This window comes from Bos javanicus, chromosome 13, assembly GCF_032452875.1.
Source record: "Bos javanicus breed banteng chromosome 13, ARS-OSU_banteng_1.0, whole genome shotgun sequence".
In the NCBI taxonomy this organism is placed as follows: domain Eukaryota; kingdom Metazoa; phylum Chordata; class Mammalia; order Artiodactyla; family Bovidae; genus Bos; species Bos javanicus.
Genome location: NC_083880.1, coordinates 30,125,182 through 30,140,781, shown reverse-complemented (window position 1 = coordinate 30,140,781; position 15,600 = coordinate 30,125,182). Strand labels below are relative to the sequence as shown.

Here is a 15,600-nt window from a genome sequence, read left to right as displayed (position 1 = left end):
TTTGTTTGAAAGAAGTTCAGATACTAATTATGATCATAATGGAATCATACTTATTGTTAATTTTAAAGACAGCCTGGTGAGTGAGGTGAGAAGGGAAGACTGTCTTCCTTAGGGAGAAGACCACAGACCAGCTGTATGGACAGTCATTTTTCCTTTCTAAGCAAAGACCAGACTTCCCTGGTGGCTCAGACTGTAAGGAATTTACCTACAATGCGGGAGACCTGGGTTCATTCCCTGGGTTGGGAAGATCCCCTGAAAGAGGGAATGGCTATCTGTTCCAGTGTTCTTGCCTGGAAAAATCCATGGGGACAGAACAGCCTGGCAGGCCACAGTCCATGGGGTCGCAAAAGTTGGACATGACTGAGCGACTAACACATGTGCATACACACCCATACCCACAGAAGCAAAGACCAGTATTACCTGGAGGAAAAGTACCCTAGGAGCATCATCTGAATTGAAGCTATTAAACATTAAATCAATCACTAGGTCGTGTCGGACTCTTGAGACCCCATGGACTGTAGCCTGCCAGGCTCCTCTATCCATGGGATTTCCTAGATAAGAATACTGGAGTGGTTGCCATTTCCTTCTCCAGGAGATCTTCCAGACCCAGGGATCAAACCCATGTCTCCTGCATTGGCAGGCAGATTCTGTACCACTGAGTCACTAAGGAACATTACTGATACCCAGATATCTGTCACAGCACAACTGCTGGCATCCTCAGCAACCTGGCAAGGCCATGCAGAGCAGACAGGAGGGTGAGTAACAGGGGATGAACAGGCCCCATCATCAAAATGCTGCCTTTACAATGAATATGACCACAGCCAGAACTCTGGGTCAGGATTCAAATACTGAGATTTCAACCTTCATCTCTTGGTCACTTCATAGTTATTTACAACCTCAACTTGGATTCTGGTTCCCAGGTCCTTGTTACTCAAAATATGTTTTTGCTGACCAGCAGCATCAGTAACACCTAAGAAATTGTTCAAAATTCAGAAACAGACCTCACCTCAGACCTGCCAAGTCAGAATCATCAGGGCAGCAGGTACACTGTCATCTTTAAGGAGGGTTGCTTTGGATGGTGTAGAGGTCACCACTCTCATAATTTCTCATCAGCCTAGGTCTTAAAATGGAGCTATTACTCTTTCCAGCCTAATCTACTTGTAGTAATTGAAATCCATCCATTGATTGGTGATTTCCAACCCTGAGCATGCAAAGAATCACCATTCACATGACTTTAAAGGCTTATACATGCTATGTGCTCAGTTGCTAAATTGTATCCAACTCTTTGCAACCCCATGGACACTAGCCCGCCAGGTTCCTCTGTCCATGGGATTTCCCAGGCAAGAATATGGAGGTGGATTGCCATTTCCTCCTCCAGAGGATCTTCCCATCCCAGGGATGGAACCCGAGTCTCCTGCATCTCCTGCATTGACAAGTGTGTTCTGTACAAATGAGCCACCTAAGAAGTCCCATACATGTTAGGACCCTATCCAAAGTATCAGGATTGAGTGAGTCTGGCATGGGCCCCTGGCACTGTGCTTTAGAGGCTCTACAAGTGATGCTTCTGCAGTGAAACTGGCATTGGGCACCTCTGACACAGGCAGGCAGTGTAAAGAAAATCTGCAGATTCCAGAACAGGTTCATTGCGGGCATCACCCTGGCTCCACTCGGCTCTAAGTGGAAACCTTCAGGAGATCACTCTGTGTACCTTGTTGATGCCCTTAACCACATTTACCAGAAAGCATTGTAAAGAAGAGTATTTACGTTATATACAAAAAGCTTCAGCATTTTACCTAAAATGAGATAAGTCTCAGGTGTTGATAATAGTAACCTTCCCAAAATGTCCTACCTTTTCCGGCAAAGTTCAATAAGCCCAATTAGAAGCATCCATAGATTCAAAATATCTCAGTAGACTTTGGTGGTGTTTAAAGCCAGCACTGCACATATCTCTCCACTTAGCACGCCTCTGTCTCTCTCACGAGATGTCTGCCAGAGTTTGAATTTATGTTCAACCTAGGAGACAGAAGCTTTGGGTTTTTAATATAGAATATTCACCCAAGGAGGTTCAAAGGCTTTTAACTCCAAGGGAGATAAATGTGAGTCCTTTGTTTTCTCTGAGCACATGCTCCATAACAGAAACATGTGTGACAGTCGGTTGCATCCACAGGATCGCGTCTTTCTGTCCTGGCCACAGGTGCCAGCCTGCTGTTCTCAACTCATCTCAAAAGATTCACCGGATGATGAGATACAGGCTTCCCTCCTCCCCACCACCCTTGTTCCTGCATCTTTGAAAAAGTCTTGTTATCTGATGTAGATGATTTACTGCATCATTTATGGAGAGGTTATGGGAAAACCTTTTAGGTCTCCCAGTCTCTGACTGCCTCAAGGAGACGTGGCCAGTAGGAAGGCAGCTGTGCCCTACAGGCTTGGTTTGAGAGAACTGTGCTTGGAACTGGCAGATGTTTTAGAGTGAGTGTTTTAGAGTGAGTTCTCATCCTTGTCTTGAAAAGGACCCAGGAGGAGAGAAGTACTTCCAGATAGCAGAATCAGCTGGACGAGGTGGTTGGAGGATCTTCAGAGCTCCAGTCCACAGTCTGCCATTGGGGAAAGGGTCTCTCGTTTCCTTCCTTGGTAAATGACAAGAATATTTGCTTGTTTTCCTAGTTCCTTGTAGGTGATGAGGACTCTGCTTGTGCTTCTTTTCAGTGTGGTCATAACACAGCCATTTCTTGAACCCTAGAAAAGTTTTCCATATTGAAAAAAATAGTAATCCCCAGCTGCTACTTGAATAGTGTCTGGGTTTGTAACAAATGAACTCTCCGCGCCACGTGACACTTGTCATGTTCAGAAGCAAAGGAAAGGTTGCATGATTAGAGGGTCTATGCCTAAATGCTGTATCATTACAGCAGAAAAAAATATTCAGTTATTGGAACGCTTTTTTTGCCTATTCATAAACTTTGGTGTTTGTATTGTGTGACTAAAGCCAAATTCCATAATTTACATCTAGAAGAGCTTATGATTGTCTCGTGTAACTCGAAGTTCAGTTCAGTTCAGTCACTCAGTCGTGTCTGACTCTTTGTGACCCCATGGACTGCAGCACATCAGGCTTCCCTGTCCATCACCAACTCCCGGAGCTTGCTCAAACTCATGTCCATCGAGTTAGTGATGCCATCCAACCATCTCATCCTCTATTGTCCCCTTCTCCTCCTGCCTTCAATCTTTCCCAGCATCAGGGTCTTTTTCAATGAGTCAGTTCTTCACATCAGGTGGCCGAAGTATTGGAGTTTCACCATCAGTCCTTCCAATGAATATTCAGGACTGATTTCCTTTAGGATTAACCAATTTGATCTCTTTCCAGTCCAAGGTACTCTCAAGAGTCTTCTCCAACACCACAGTTCAACAAAGACAGTTATTATAAAGTATTTCAGTGAAATCCTTAATTAAGAACTCACATGCAAATTGGGAGTCCGTTTGACTTTTTTGAATTGTTAGCAAAACTTCAGGATCTTAAAATGGAACTGTGATATTAAGCAATTATCTGGAGTTCAGACCTATCACAGGAACTTCTTATCTCATAAGGGCTGTTTGAATTTTGTTAAAATGTGTGTTCAGCTGGTCCACTTCATGTTATTATTTTGTTCTAAATGGCACTGTCGGTGGAGTGTCTTGGTACATTTATATAAAACATTCTCGTGACCCCACTGAAGTATGTTTACACAAGATTTTGAGATGCATAAATACAGATGTCAACATTAATTACCATTGCAAATCCAAGGGAGTTTTTTCTTCTACCTTGGTATTTTGTCAAAATATACAAAAACATATCATAAATGTCAGTGATAAAATGTAGGCATATTAAAGATTTATTTATGGTCTTTCCACCATAATAAAGAACAACAAGATTTATGACATGATGAAGGTGAGATTAAATGTTCTCTACTTAGCATCACTTTAAGAACATCTGAACTGCTTACGATTCATGGACCCTATGGACCCTACTTCTTAAAATTACAGATAGTTATATAAGTGGAGTGTTAAAATTTTATACTATTTTTAAAAATAGCTACAGGTTCTTGGTACATTAAAAAATGAAAAACAGTTTGTTGATTAGTTTGCATGTAACTGAATTTTTCTCCATACGTTTTAAGTACTTAAGTTGTTCAACATGAACCTTTCTTAAAGCAGTTAAAGTATGTAGTCAAAACCCAAGTTCTTAAAGTAAAGCTTTAGTCCTAAATACACCCCATCATTGGCCTTGGGACCACCTTCTTGATGAATGAATTTAGTAAAGAGGGTCTTGGGTAATTTGGCTTCTCACACTACTGTGTGAAATTATACAAAAGTCGTCAAGCTGTGCGGTTCAATATGGTACCCACTCGCCACATTGCCATGGATGGTGAGGACCTGAGATGCGGGTGGAGTGGCTGAAGAACTGAAGTTGTTTTACTTCATTTTAACTTACGTAAATGTAAACTTAAAACTATAGCAGTATAAGGTATTTTTTTTTCTTTAATGCAGTTTTATTTTTTGGGTAAGACAACATTTCACTTGAATCAATGAAAGTCTCGTGGTTGTCACTTGCTGCAAGTGTTAAATAAACACTGGACTTTGGAGACTTAGTAAAAAGAAAAGAGGAATAATATTTTTATATCAGTTATACTTTGAATAATAATTTTGATGTTTAGTGTTAAATAAAATACATTGTTAAAATTTATGCCCCATGTTTCTTTTTACTCTTTTTAACTTGACTATGACAAAACTTTAAATGACATGCATCACTTGCCTTATATTTCTGTTGGACAACACTGATCTACAGCAGAGTCATAGAAGGTTCCCTTTTGGAGCTGTTGGTAATACCTATAGAACTTCAGAGAATATGGGTGTTTAATAAATCTTATTTGAAATGAATGAAAATTTCTTACTATAAATCAATGTTTAGTCATTAGAAACTATATGAATTAAGACCTGTTTTTCTCATATTTATTATTCAATAGATAAGCGTCTTGTGGGCTTGTCAAAATGAGCTGCCAGACAAATATAAACATTAGAAATAACAAAGTTTGGGTATTTTTCAAGATGTTATCTCTTGGCCAAGCTTCCCCTAAACCATCCTAGGGTTTCTACAGGACTAAAACAAATTTAAATAAACATTGGTCCTATAAAAGCGATCAATTAAGTCTTTTCTCTTAAGCTTGCCTGTAGGGTTCAAGTTTCTGGTCTATACAGAGTACTGAGTTTTAGGAAAAGCTTGGCTTTATCTGTTTCCACTTGCAGAGGAAACGCTTCATTTCTATTTACAGACCTGAACATGTGTCCTGACTCCCTAACCAATGTGTTCTCAGAAAGACCTCTCTTTTCAAGACCCGGATGACTCTTCCAATGATGTGATACATCCACCCTTTTCTAGCAACAACCATCTAGCTCCTTAGGCTTGGAAATCTGAAGAAATGCTTCAGGGCACCATTGTTGTTTGTATTTTTACTGTCCCTAGTCTAGCAGCTTCTCAACTATGCAGTGAAAAACCTGGAAACCACCAGGGGCAACAGAAGTTCTCTGAAGCTGCCCTGGTTTAGGGGCTTCTGGTGGTTCACATGGTAAAGAATCTGCCTGCAATGCAGGAGACCCGGGTTCGATCCCTTGGTGGGGAAGATTCCCCTGGAGAAGGGAATGGCAACCCACTCCAGTATTCTTGCCTGGAGAAGTCCATGGACAGAGGAGCCCCGGTTGAAATCAAGAAGATTGGGCAGCCTCCGTGCCATGTAGATGCCTTAAAGGCAGCAGGTTAGGAGAGCGGAATGCAGGTGAGGGAGCAAAGTCACTGAGCTTGTCTTCCTCTAAAACAGAAGTCCCTTCCTCTTAGTTACAGATGGTGAATGTATATGACATGCTTAATCCTTCCATTGAAAGTGCTCACAGAAAGGATGCGAAATGGCATTTTTCAAATAAAAATAATGTTGCCAGGAGCAAACTGACAACAGTTTCGGTGATGAGAATTTCAGATTTTGGAATGGATAAGAATAGCAGTTATCATCTCTGAGACTGTTTAAAGACTTTTGTCAGAATATTTGGAAGTGAATGCAGACAAAAAGCCAGTAGGTTTTGTAATTATACCTTATAAAGCTGTTTTCTGCTTCTAGAGACCCTAATAAGCATATCCTGTCCAGTTTCATGTTTTATTGGTACTTTTCCATCGCTGCTGTGAAAAATCCTTCAGATATCATTACTAGATCTTTGTGAGTGACTTCCACTGCTTGTTTTTGCAGATGGACCGGTTTCATAGGTGATACATCAAAACCTGCAGTACCACTCTCCACCCACTTCCTATATCCAAAAATCAGTTGTCCCCTACAATCCATTTATTAAGAAGTGGGCATTTTTTAAAAAAATTTAAAAGGCACACAAATTGGAAATGAAGATATAACTGTCCCTGTTTGGAAAAAACAAACAAACCTGTAATATCCAAGTGGCAAAGAAACCCAGGAAAAACTCAGTAGCTGTTCTTCTATTTCTTTTTATTAACCAACAATTTGAACAGTCTATGGCCTATGGCCCTTATTTCAACTCCTTTAGTTTAGCTTTTTTTTAACTTACAAAACTAGAACTGTTTCCTATGTTATAATAAAACATAGGGAGGTAACTTCAGATATTAATTAGGTCAACTAGAAGAAGGAACATGGAAAAGTATTGTCTGTCTTCCTAAATTACCTATTAGTCAATTTTGGTGGCCTCTAACACATGCACAAAATACAGACCAAAACTACGTTGTTTCTTCAGTGAACTTAGAGCTTAAGGGGAAGAAACAGATACAAGAAACCTCAGAATTGCCCGTGGCTTCATATTTTCTCTTTTCTAGGTCATTGTATCTGGCTTATGAGTGCGCGACCACTACTACCCTTGATAGTTCCAAAATTCTGAAATTCTCATTATTAAAACTGTACTGGTCTGCTTCCAGTAACATTCGGGTCATTTTATTTTTATTTATTTGGCTGTGCCGAGCCTTCGTTGCAGCATGAGAGCTCTTAGTTGCAGCATGTGGGAGCTAGTTCCCTGACCAGGGATCAAACCCAGGCCCCCTACATTGGGAGCACAAAGTCCTAGCCACTGGACCACCAGGGAAGTCCCTTGGGTCGTTTTAAATGATCACTTCATGCTCTTTCTCTGAGCACTGAGAGATGCAGGATTGAGCACTGATTTCACACGTTATCCAGTGTAATTCACCAAAGGAGAGAGATGTGAAGAGAAATGATCCAGAAGTGATCTCGCCCTCCACTGACTCGTGTAGCCATATTGTGCAGAGGATCACTTCAGGCGGCGGAATCCAACTGGCATGATAATGCTTGGAGTCTTTCCAGTGCGTTTCATCAGTGTATGTACCATGTGTTCTGTTTTTAAACTGTGGCAAGTACAGAGAGTGTGACCCCATCGTGGTCATGGAATGCTGCACTTCTTCTCGATATGTTGGACGAATAAGGGCAGTGCCAGCGAGGGAAGCAAGGAGGAAGGTAAAAGGGCAAGTAGTTATACCAGCCTTTCTCTCACTGAAAGCATCAGTCAGGTCCCTGGCATTCCTGACCACGTGAAACCACTAACAGCTTCACTAACATCAGTGTCATTGTGTAGCCTGGATATAAGTGATATTTGGGGCTGGAGGATCAAGTGAATTAAGTCATCAGGATGTCTGCTGCACAGGGAACGTAGAATAAAATGAAGGAGTTATAAAAACCTTGGCAGGTTAAGAACAGCACAGGCAGGATGCTCAGATCTAGTTAAGAAGGCAGAGGGAAAGATGTGAGCAGAGGCAGGACCCAGCACTAGGACACAGGCTATGAAAGCACCAAGGTTTCCAGCCAGGGGAACACCAGAGCCACCAAGCCACCCTGAGTTCACCCTCAACTCCTGGTGGGTTAGAGAAGCGTGGCCCAGAGTTTCTGTATGGGAGTCAGGATGGGCTCAGGATTCTTTCAACCAGCACAGTTAAAACAAGGAACATGTGGACCAGCTTAACCGAGGTGATCTTGCGTGTGTGCATGCTCAGTCTCTTCAGTCGTGTCTAACTCTTTGCAGCCCTATGGACCATAGCCCGTCAGGCTCCTCTGTCCATGGGATTTCCCAGGCAAGAATACTGGAGTGAGTTGCCGTGCCCTCCTCCAGAGATCTTCCCAACCCAGGGATTGAACCAGCATCTCCTGCATCTAATGCATTAAAGGCAGATTCTTTACCCACTGAGCCACTGGGAAACCCCAGAAGTAAGGGTGATGCTCACTTCTCTCTAAAACCAGATAAGCCTGCTTTGGTGAATAACATTTTAGATCCAAGAATATTTTTCCTTCTCTTTTCTTTGACAGAGGGTGTGAGCGGCAGGGCTGGGTCTCTGCTTGTTTTGTTTTTTTGTTTGGGTGTCTCCGAGCCTGTGCCTGCATGTGATGGGAGAGCTTCTCCTGCCTACATGGGAGGCAGCGGTGGTTCACACATACAGAATGTGCAGTCCTGCTCAAAAGGTCTCTTTTCTCCTCCAAGTTTCCTTGCAACAGTGGGGCATTCAGTGAGGTCCAACAGCAACTGAAAATGGAATTTAAGACCGAAAGCAGCACCAGCACATTGAGACAATTAATTCTCACATCAATGACTACAGTTACTTTCATGAAATGGGAGATGGTTGGTCTTACGTGACTGTATTAGTAGAGCAACAATGGGCTCTTTGTTGATAGAGCGCAGAGACAGAGCCTAGGGCTAAAGAGGTGGTGACACTGATTAGATCTGTGGATCACTTAGCCCCCTGGGACTCAATTTTCTCATCTGTAAAATGGGGACTTAGGTGATGTCTACCCACTTGCATATCCAGCAGGTTGTTTGCAAGTTCACTTCTCAGTGAGGTGAGCTTAGTTCTGTGGAGAAACATGTGTGAATGGACTTGGCTTTTTGTTGGGTTTACTTTGCCATAAAAAGGTCCGTCCCAATTCAAGGTCATTCCTTTCCACCTTGTTGCTTCGTGCTCCACCTCAGTTCTATTCTAGGCTTTCTGGGTTGGTGTAAACCAAACACCCACCAAGTGTCTGTAGTTGGACTTGCATCCAACTTGAGAAGCCTGAGAATGTATTAATGGTTGAGATTCCAAGTTCAAGTGCTGTAAACTCTCAAATCTTCCCCCAGGGTGACTTCAGCTAAAGTACTCTTTGGTAGTTACTGCTTTATTTTTTATTATACTATATTATATATACACTAGTATTTATTATACTAGCCGAAACTCCAATACTTTGGCCACCTGATGTGAAGAGCTGACTCATTTGAAAAGACCCTGATGCTGGGAAAGATTGAGGGCAGGAGGAGAAGGGGACAACAGAGCATGAGATGGTTGGATGGCATCACCGACTCGATGGACATGGGTTTGGGTGGACTCTGAGAGTTGGTGATGGACAGGGAGGCCTGGCATGCTGCGGTTCATGGGATTGTAAAGTGTCAGATATGACTGAGCAACTGAACTGAACTGAACTGCTTTATTTCACTGAATAGATTTTAAATTTGACCTCATTTCCTTTATTTTCCATTCCAGATTAAAACATCGGTTATTTGGGCCACCCCAAATGTTTCCTTCTCAATTCCATTATGGGTAATAATACTAGCAATACTTCTTGGATTATTGGTTCTGGCCATTTTAACCTTGGCTTTATGGAAGGTAAGTGTATTTGCTTTCTTTTCCTTTTTGAGTAGAGAGGCCACTGGGAGAATTTGAAAGGATATACCTAGGATCTCAAAGAGCCAAAGCTAGAGGCATGATCTGGGAATTTCCAACACAGGGACCTGAAGGGAAAGCTGGGTCTTGTTTGCTTTGGCAAACTTAATATGCTTGTGTAACTGACATTTAAGAAGATTGAGGGTGTTTAATGCTGCTTTTATCTTGCAATTTCTTATAAATAAAAATAGAGTTAGAATTTATTAACAAAGACCTATGATCTTCTTTCCAATATGCTTAGAGTGATCATGTTATGATGAAGACTTCTCTTTCTTGTTTAATTAATCAGGATCTTAAGCTTTTTGTTGACACAATCCTATCAGCAATACTTGAGAGTTTTGTAAGCACTACACAGATGCAATTAATATAGTAATTAGTTGATACATGGGCTTTCAATGACACCACATAGATTATGCATGTTCTAATATTCTTGGATTTTTTTTTTTTTTATCTTGCCAACTCGTCCATCTCCATTAGGAAGCCTTAACTTCCTCTTTCATGTGTTTCGCTGAAGTTTCTGCTGAAAGTCTGCAATGGGAATTAATCTCTGGCCCCCAAACCAACAGGCCTGCCAAGTTTCACAGAGCTTTCCATTCCAAAATAGAAACAATGTCACAATGACATGATCATAAGAGCAATTAATCCAGTCACATCTTCAGTTCAGTTCAGTGCAGTTGCTCAGTCGTGTCCGACTCTTTGCGATCCCATGGACTGTAGCACACCAGGCCTCCCTGTCCATCACCAACTCCCGGAGTTTACATCTTAGTTTAGTGCTATTGTTGTCATTCTCCAAAATCATAATGTATTTTTATTTTGAAACAACATGAGACATACTTAACAAACTGAGAAAACCTTTGAGTTAAGTAATGGCTTTTCTGATCTTCATCAGCAGTTTTGTGCCATCCTGAGCCCACACAGGTCTAATGCATGGTCTACCTTTAGAAATAGACTTCTGTGTTAGTATATTATTCATAGTAACTTTATATCCATAAATGATGCAGTGGTATGTAGCAATTGATAGAGAAATGCACTAGTCCTACGAGAGAAAGATGACTCAATGGCTATAAGTGAAAGCTAATGAATTGGGCTTCCAACCTAAGAAACAATAAGAATTAAAATTCTAGGTTTCTAAGGAAAGTTGTACTCTCTAAAACCAAATCCTCATTTGAAACTCAGGAGAGTAAAGATTCAAGAATCACCTCTTCCCCGAATTGCTGATTGATCTCTGGAAAGTTGAGACAGCTCACAAAGCTGTTGAGATGGAAATAAAGGACCCATCTAATTGTCCTCCATGTACTAGATATTCTACCAAGTGCAGAGAGAGAGACAAGCATCTCTCCACCTCTTCCTTTAGTCCATCTTAGGTAGCCCATAGTACGCTTTAGGAATCTGCTTCCCCGGTCAGGAATTCACATTGCTGCCGGCTCCAGAAACATGCAGAAAAGCAGAGAAAAAAATCCATGGGCCAGGTTGCTGTAAGCCCAGAAAAATATACAAGGTCCGTAAGTGGTTTATACACAATGAACATTCTTGGGACTTCCCTGGTGGTCTAGTGGTTAAGACTTCGCCTTTCAATGCAGGGGGTGCAGCCTGGAACACTGATTGGGGAGCTAAGATCTCACATACCTTGAAGCCAGAAAACCAAAATATAAGACAGAAACAATGTTGTAATAAATTCAAAAAAGACTTTAAAAAATGGTCTACATCCAAAAAAAAAAAAAATCTTTCAAAGAGAAAGAACATTCTCCCACCCCCACAGGCAGGGAAGGAAGAACGTGGACACTCTGCATAGGCAATGAATTCCTCTGTGCAGGTAAACAACACACTGCTCTCACCTCCTAATCTGGAGAATTGGGCAGATTATAGTCTCAGAGCACCAGATTCCTTAGACAACATATAAAAGGAGGAAAGTTATTTTTTTAAGATATTTTATGTGGACCATTTTAAAAATCTTTATTGAATTTGTTACAATGTTGCCTGTTTTATGTTTTGTTTTTTCTGGCCGTGAGGCATGTGGAATCTCAGCTCCCTGACCAGGGATCAAACCCGCACCCCTTGCATTGGAAGGTGAAGTCTTACCACTGGACCACTAGGGGAGTCCTGACAAAGAGAACACTCTTAGAATGAGGGGTTTCATGAATTCTCAGGATGACCTGACTGGCTGGCCCATTTCTGTCTCCCCTAGTGTGGATTCTTTGACCGAGCAAGACCACCCCAGGACGATATGAATGACCGGGAACAGCTGACCAATGAGAAAACCCCTGAGGCATGAAAAGGAAAGCCAAAGACAAAAACAACCTCAATACTACTCCAGTTCAAAGCAAAGAAGAATCATGAGGGTTCAACCCAGGTTGTCCTGCGCCTGCCAGTGTCCTCAGACGGGAGGGCCATGTCATCACCTCATCTACACTGTACTCTGGAGAAGTTTCCATGGATCCTGGTGATCCTGTGGGGAAAGGAAGCCTCCTCAACACTGCAGAAACGCTGGGCAGCCGTGGAAGATGTCTTTGGCTTGAGTCCTTCTGTGTTTGGCAGACACTTTGAAATGGGTATGGGAATGTGAGGTTGCTTTCCAGGTAAATCCATCTGAAGTCTCGAAAAATGCAGTGTCTGAGTTAGGATGGACTTTAGAAGGTGAACTTGGACCAAACCTTCCAACACTACTGTATACAATGGAATATTTGACACCTCCCTCTGGAAAAGACACATTTCTAGTGACATTACAGCTCAGGGAGACCAGCCTATGCTGTTGGGACTGTGAAAGGACCTTGGAAATGGCAGAGATCATCTTTGTGAGCGAGGATAACGATTTATTTATTTATTTTCCATGACTCTAGGCTGACACTCTAGAGGATCTGGAAATTAAAGATTTGGTTTGCTGGTTTTTTAAATCACTCACCAAATTTCCCTCCAAGATGTCTGTTTTGTGCAGAATACATAACTTAACAGGACTTAGGATTTAGATAGGGTTAAGGACAAGTGAATTGGTATTAGAAGACTGTTTTACTTTCATGACTTCTACATGAAATTACTTTTATTCATGCTTTCAGGGACTCACATCTGCTTAATTTAGCCTTGCAAAAAGTTGCATTGATATCTACTTTTACAAAAAAAAAAATCATCTTTCCATTAACTTAATTAGCAATATGCAAATTTCAAGGGACTCTCAATCCTGAGTGGTACTTAAAAATAATGGTAAAATTTCTAGAGTCCATTCACAAAAAAGCAATTCAATAATTTGGACAGGCATATTATTTTTAATATCTGTGAGGCAATAGCAATATTTTAATTTGGGATTAAATACCTTTTTACTATACGTCAAACTTACATTCACAGAAAAGACACATTAAACATAAATAGGAAGAAGCATAAAGTTAGGCATATGTGTGATGAACCTAGAAAACAGATTCCTATGGATTTTATTTAGAACTGCCTGTTCCAACTTTACTTTTCATTTTTCCTGCTAATCGTTATAGTACATGACTTTGGAAAATAATTTTTACTTAAGCTATTTTCCCATCATCTTGAATTTAACCATCACATAAACTTGATGTTTAAAACTCTTGTAAATAATCCATAATCATATGTAACAGTATCGTTTTAAGTAAAATAGACCAGCCAAATTTATATAGTCTGCACAACTTTGTATCCTTTTTATGATAATGAAAAATTATTATGAAGAAGTGCTGAACAAATTTTATATTTATGTGCAATATTTTATAGACCTATGTATCAAAAAGCATGTTTACACTGGCATTAGTTATTTTTTAAATTAATATCCTGAATACTAAGTATGATAAAACCAGTAGACCCCAATCCTTCAGTTTACAAAGCAGTTGGAAAATTTATGCCCCACTTTCAACAATCACACTTGATTTGAAAGATGAGCCAAACTCACAGACACTAAATTTTTGGTCATGCCTTAATCTGGACACGATCCATCTGGCTCCAGCTGCAGAATTTCTTTGGAAACCAAATCAAAGGCACATGGGCGAATACACTGAACAATTCATACTCTGCCTGCTCGTGAATTGAATCCTGCCATGGTAGCAGTTTCAAGGCTGTCAGGAACTGAAGTCTGGCTCCCAGCGTGTGTGGCTGACTTGGGGGTGAGAACTGCACATGTTTCAAAGAGTTTGAGGGTCTCATGTCAGCCTCAGGGGGTCTTAGGTGGTCGTTGTCTGGGTGGAAGTGGTTCTACAGGCAGTGGCTGTCTCTGAGATGAGTGGAAGGAGGAGTCTCTACCTCCAAAGTGACACCCCAACTCTTGTCATCATGCCTGACTTTTGGCCAAGAGAGAATAGCTCCTCAAGGTTTGGGGTCACAAAAGAGCCCTGAGAAAACACACCTGTTGTCTTTCAAGCTAACCTTCATAAAAGAACTCGGAACTCTTAGGGCTGGGACCGTCAAAGCCAGGTCATACAGACACCTGGAGGAAGCTTGAGTTGCCAGGAGCAAGGCTGGGATCCAGAACAGAGCAAGGTGTGAGGACTTCAAAGGCAAACTACAGCATCCTCACAGTCTCAGCCCAAAGTGATCCCCATCTAGAAGGACAGGCACTGCTATCTATAGGCAGTTTGCAGAGGGCCATCAATACACACTGAGGTCAGGTGAACCCTCCACGCCTCAGTTCTTGAGTGCCCCTCCACATGGAAAATATTCTAAAAATGCACTGAGCAAATCTGCTTCTCATCATATAAAGCCAATCACTTTCATCATTTATAATATGCTGTTGCTTCTCTTAGAATCTATCTATATATTTCAGATATATCTTTTGAAATACTTTCAGCTGATTTTCAGTACATGGGAAAAAATGGACAAATCAAGTTTTATAAACTTGGAGATTTTTATACATTAAATAAGCAACATGGACCAATTGCCCACTGAAACCCCACTTCTTTGAACTCAGCCCTTTTCTTGTTTTATTTAAATATATGTGTAGAATCTGTGAAGATTTTCATGTACCTATTTACCTTGTCACTAATAAAATTAAAAACTAAAGACCTGATGACATATTTGTGGGGTTTTTCACAAGCAATGTAAAACTTTCCCATGATGGCAGACATCAAAGGTTTGGGTCTTCACACTTCTTTACCATAAAAACATTTAACATTGAAAGAAATTTGAAAGAGCAAGGACATGACACTTTTTGGAATAACGAACATGTTCTAAATTTAGATCGTGGTGATGTTTGCATGAATACACTAAGAAGGACTGGACTGTATGCATTAAATGGTTGAGTTTTATGGGAATTAAATCTCAATACATATGTTTAAAAATGTGAGTCATTTCTGATACCTACACTTTCATATAATTGGTATCTTTTCCTTTACATTTCCTTTCCTTTTTAAAATTTTTATTTACTTGTTTGGCTGTGTTGAGTCTTTTGCAGCTTGCAGGATCTTTGTCACATCAGTCAGGACTCTCTAGGTGTGGCATGTAATCTAGAACACGTAGGCTCAATGGTTGCGACACACGGAATTAGTTGTTCTGTGGCATGTGGGATCTTAGTTCCCCAGCCAGGGATCAAACCCAAGTCCCCTGCATTGCAAGGCAAATTCTTAACCACTGGACCACCAGGAATTGGTGGTCCCTACATTGTCTTCCAAATTGTGTCCATATGAAAACTTCACATTTTAATGAAGCCTTCCTTTGGGTCATTGACCAAGTCAAAAGCTGCTCCTAGTCTCCAATGGCATTTTGTGAATTACGACACTTTTCCAGTTGTTCTCATGACTATTTTCCAGCTGGGCCAATCCTCTGTGCAAGCAGGAATATCTTTTCACCTTTGTATTCCCTACATTAAGCACCACCATCTGTTACATAGTCAGTGCTCGAAAACCATTCCAAAGTGAATGAATGAATATATG

At 41.0% G+C, this 15,600-nt stretch overlaps 1 protein-coding gene across 1 annotated transcript in view; it reads left to right on the top strand.

The window, feature by feature from the left end:
* The window catches only part of ITGA8 (integrin subunit alpha 8), a 189,056-nt gene extending 174,318 nt beyond the window's left edge, over positions 1 to 14,738 (top strand). Inside the window, exons 29-30 of the mRNA XM_061436125.1 lie at positions 9,551 to 9,673; positions 11,916 to 14,738. Coding sequence (XP_061292109.1) covers positions 9,551 to 9,673; positions 11,916 to 12,002 — 210 coding nt within the window. The 3' untranslated portion in view covers positions 12,003 to 14,738. The remainder of the gene's footprint in view (positions 1 to 9,550; positions 9,674 to 11,915) is intronic.
* The last annotated feature ends 862 nt before the right edge of the window (positions 14,739 to 15,600 follow it).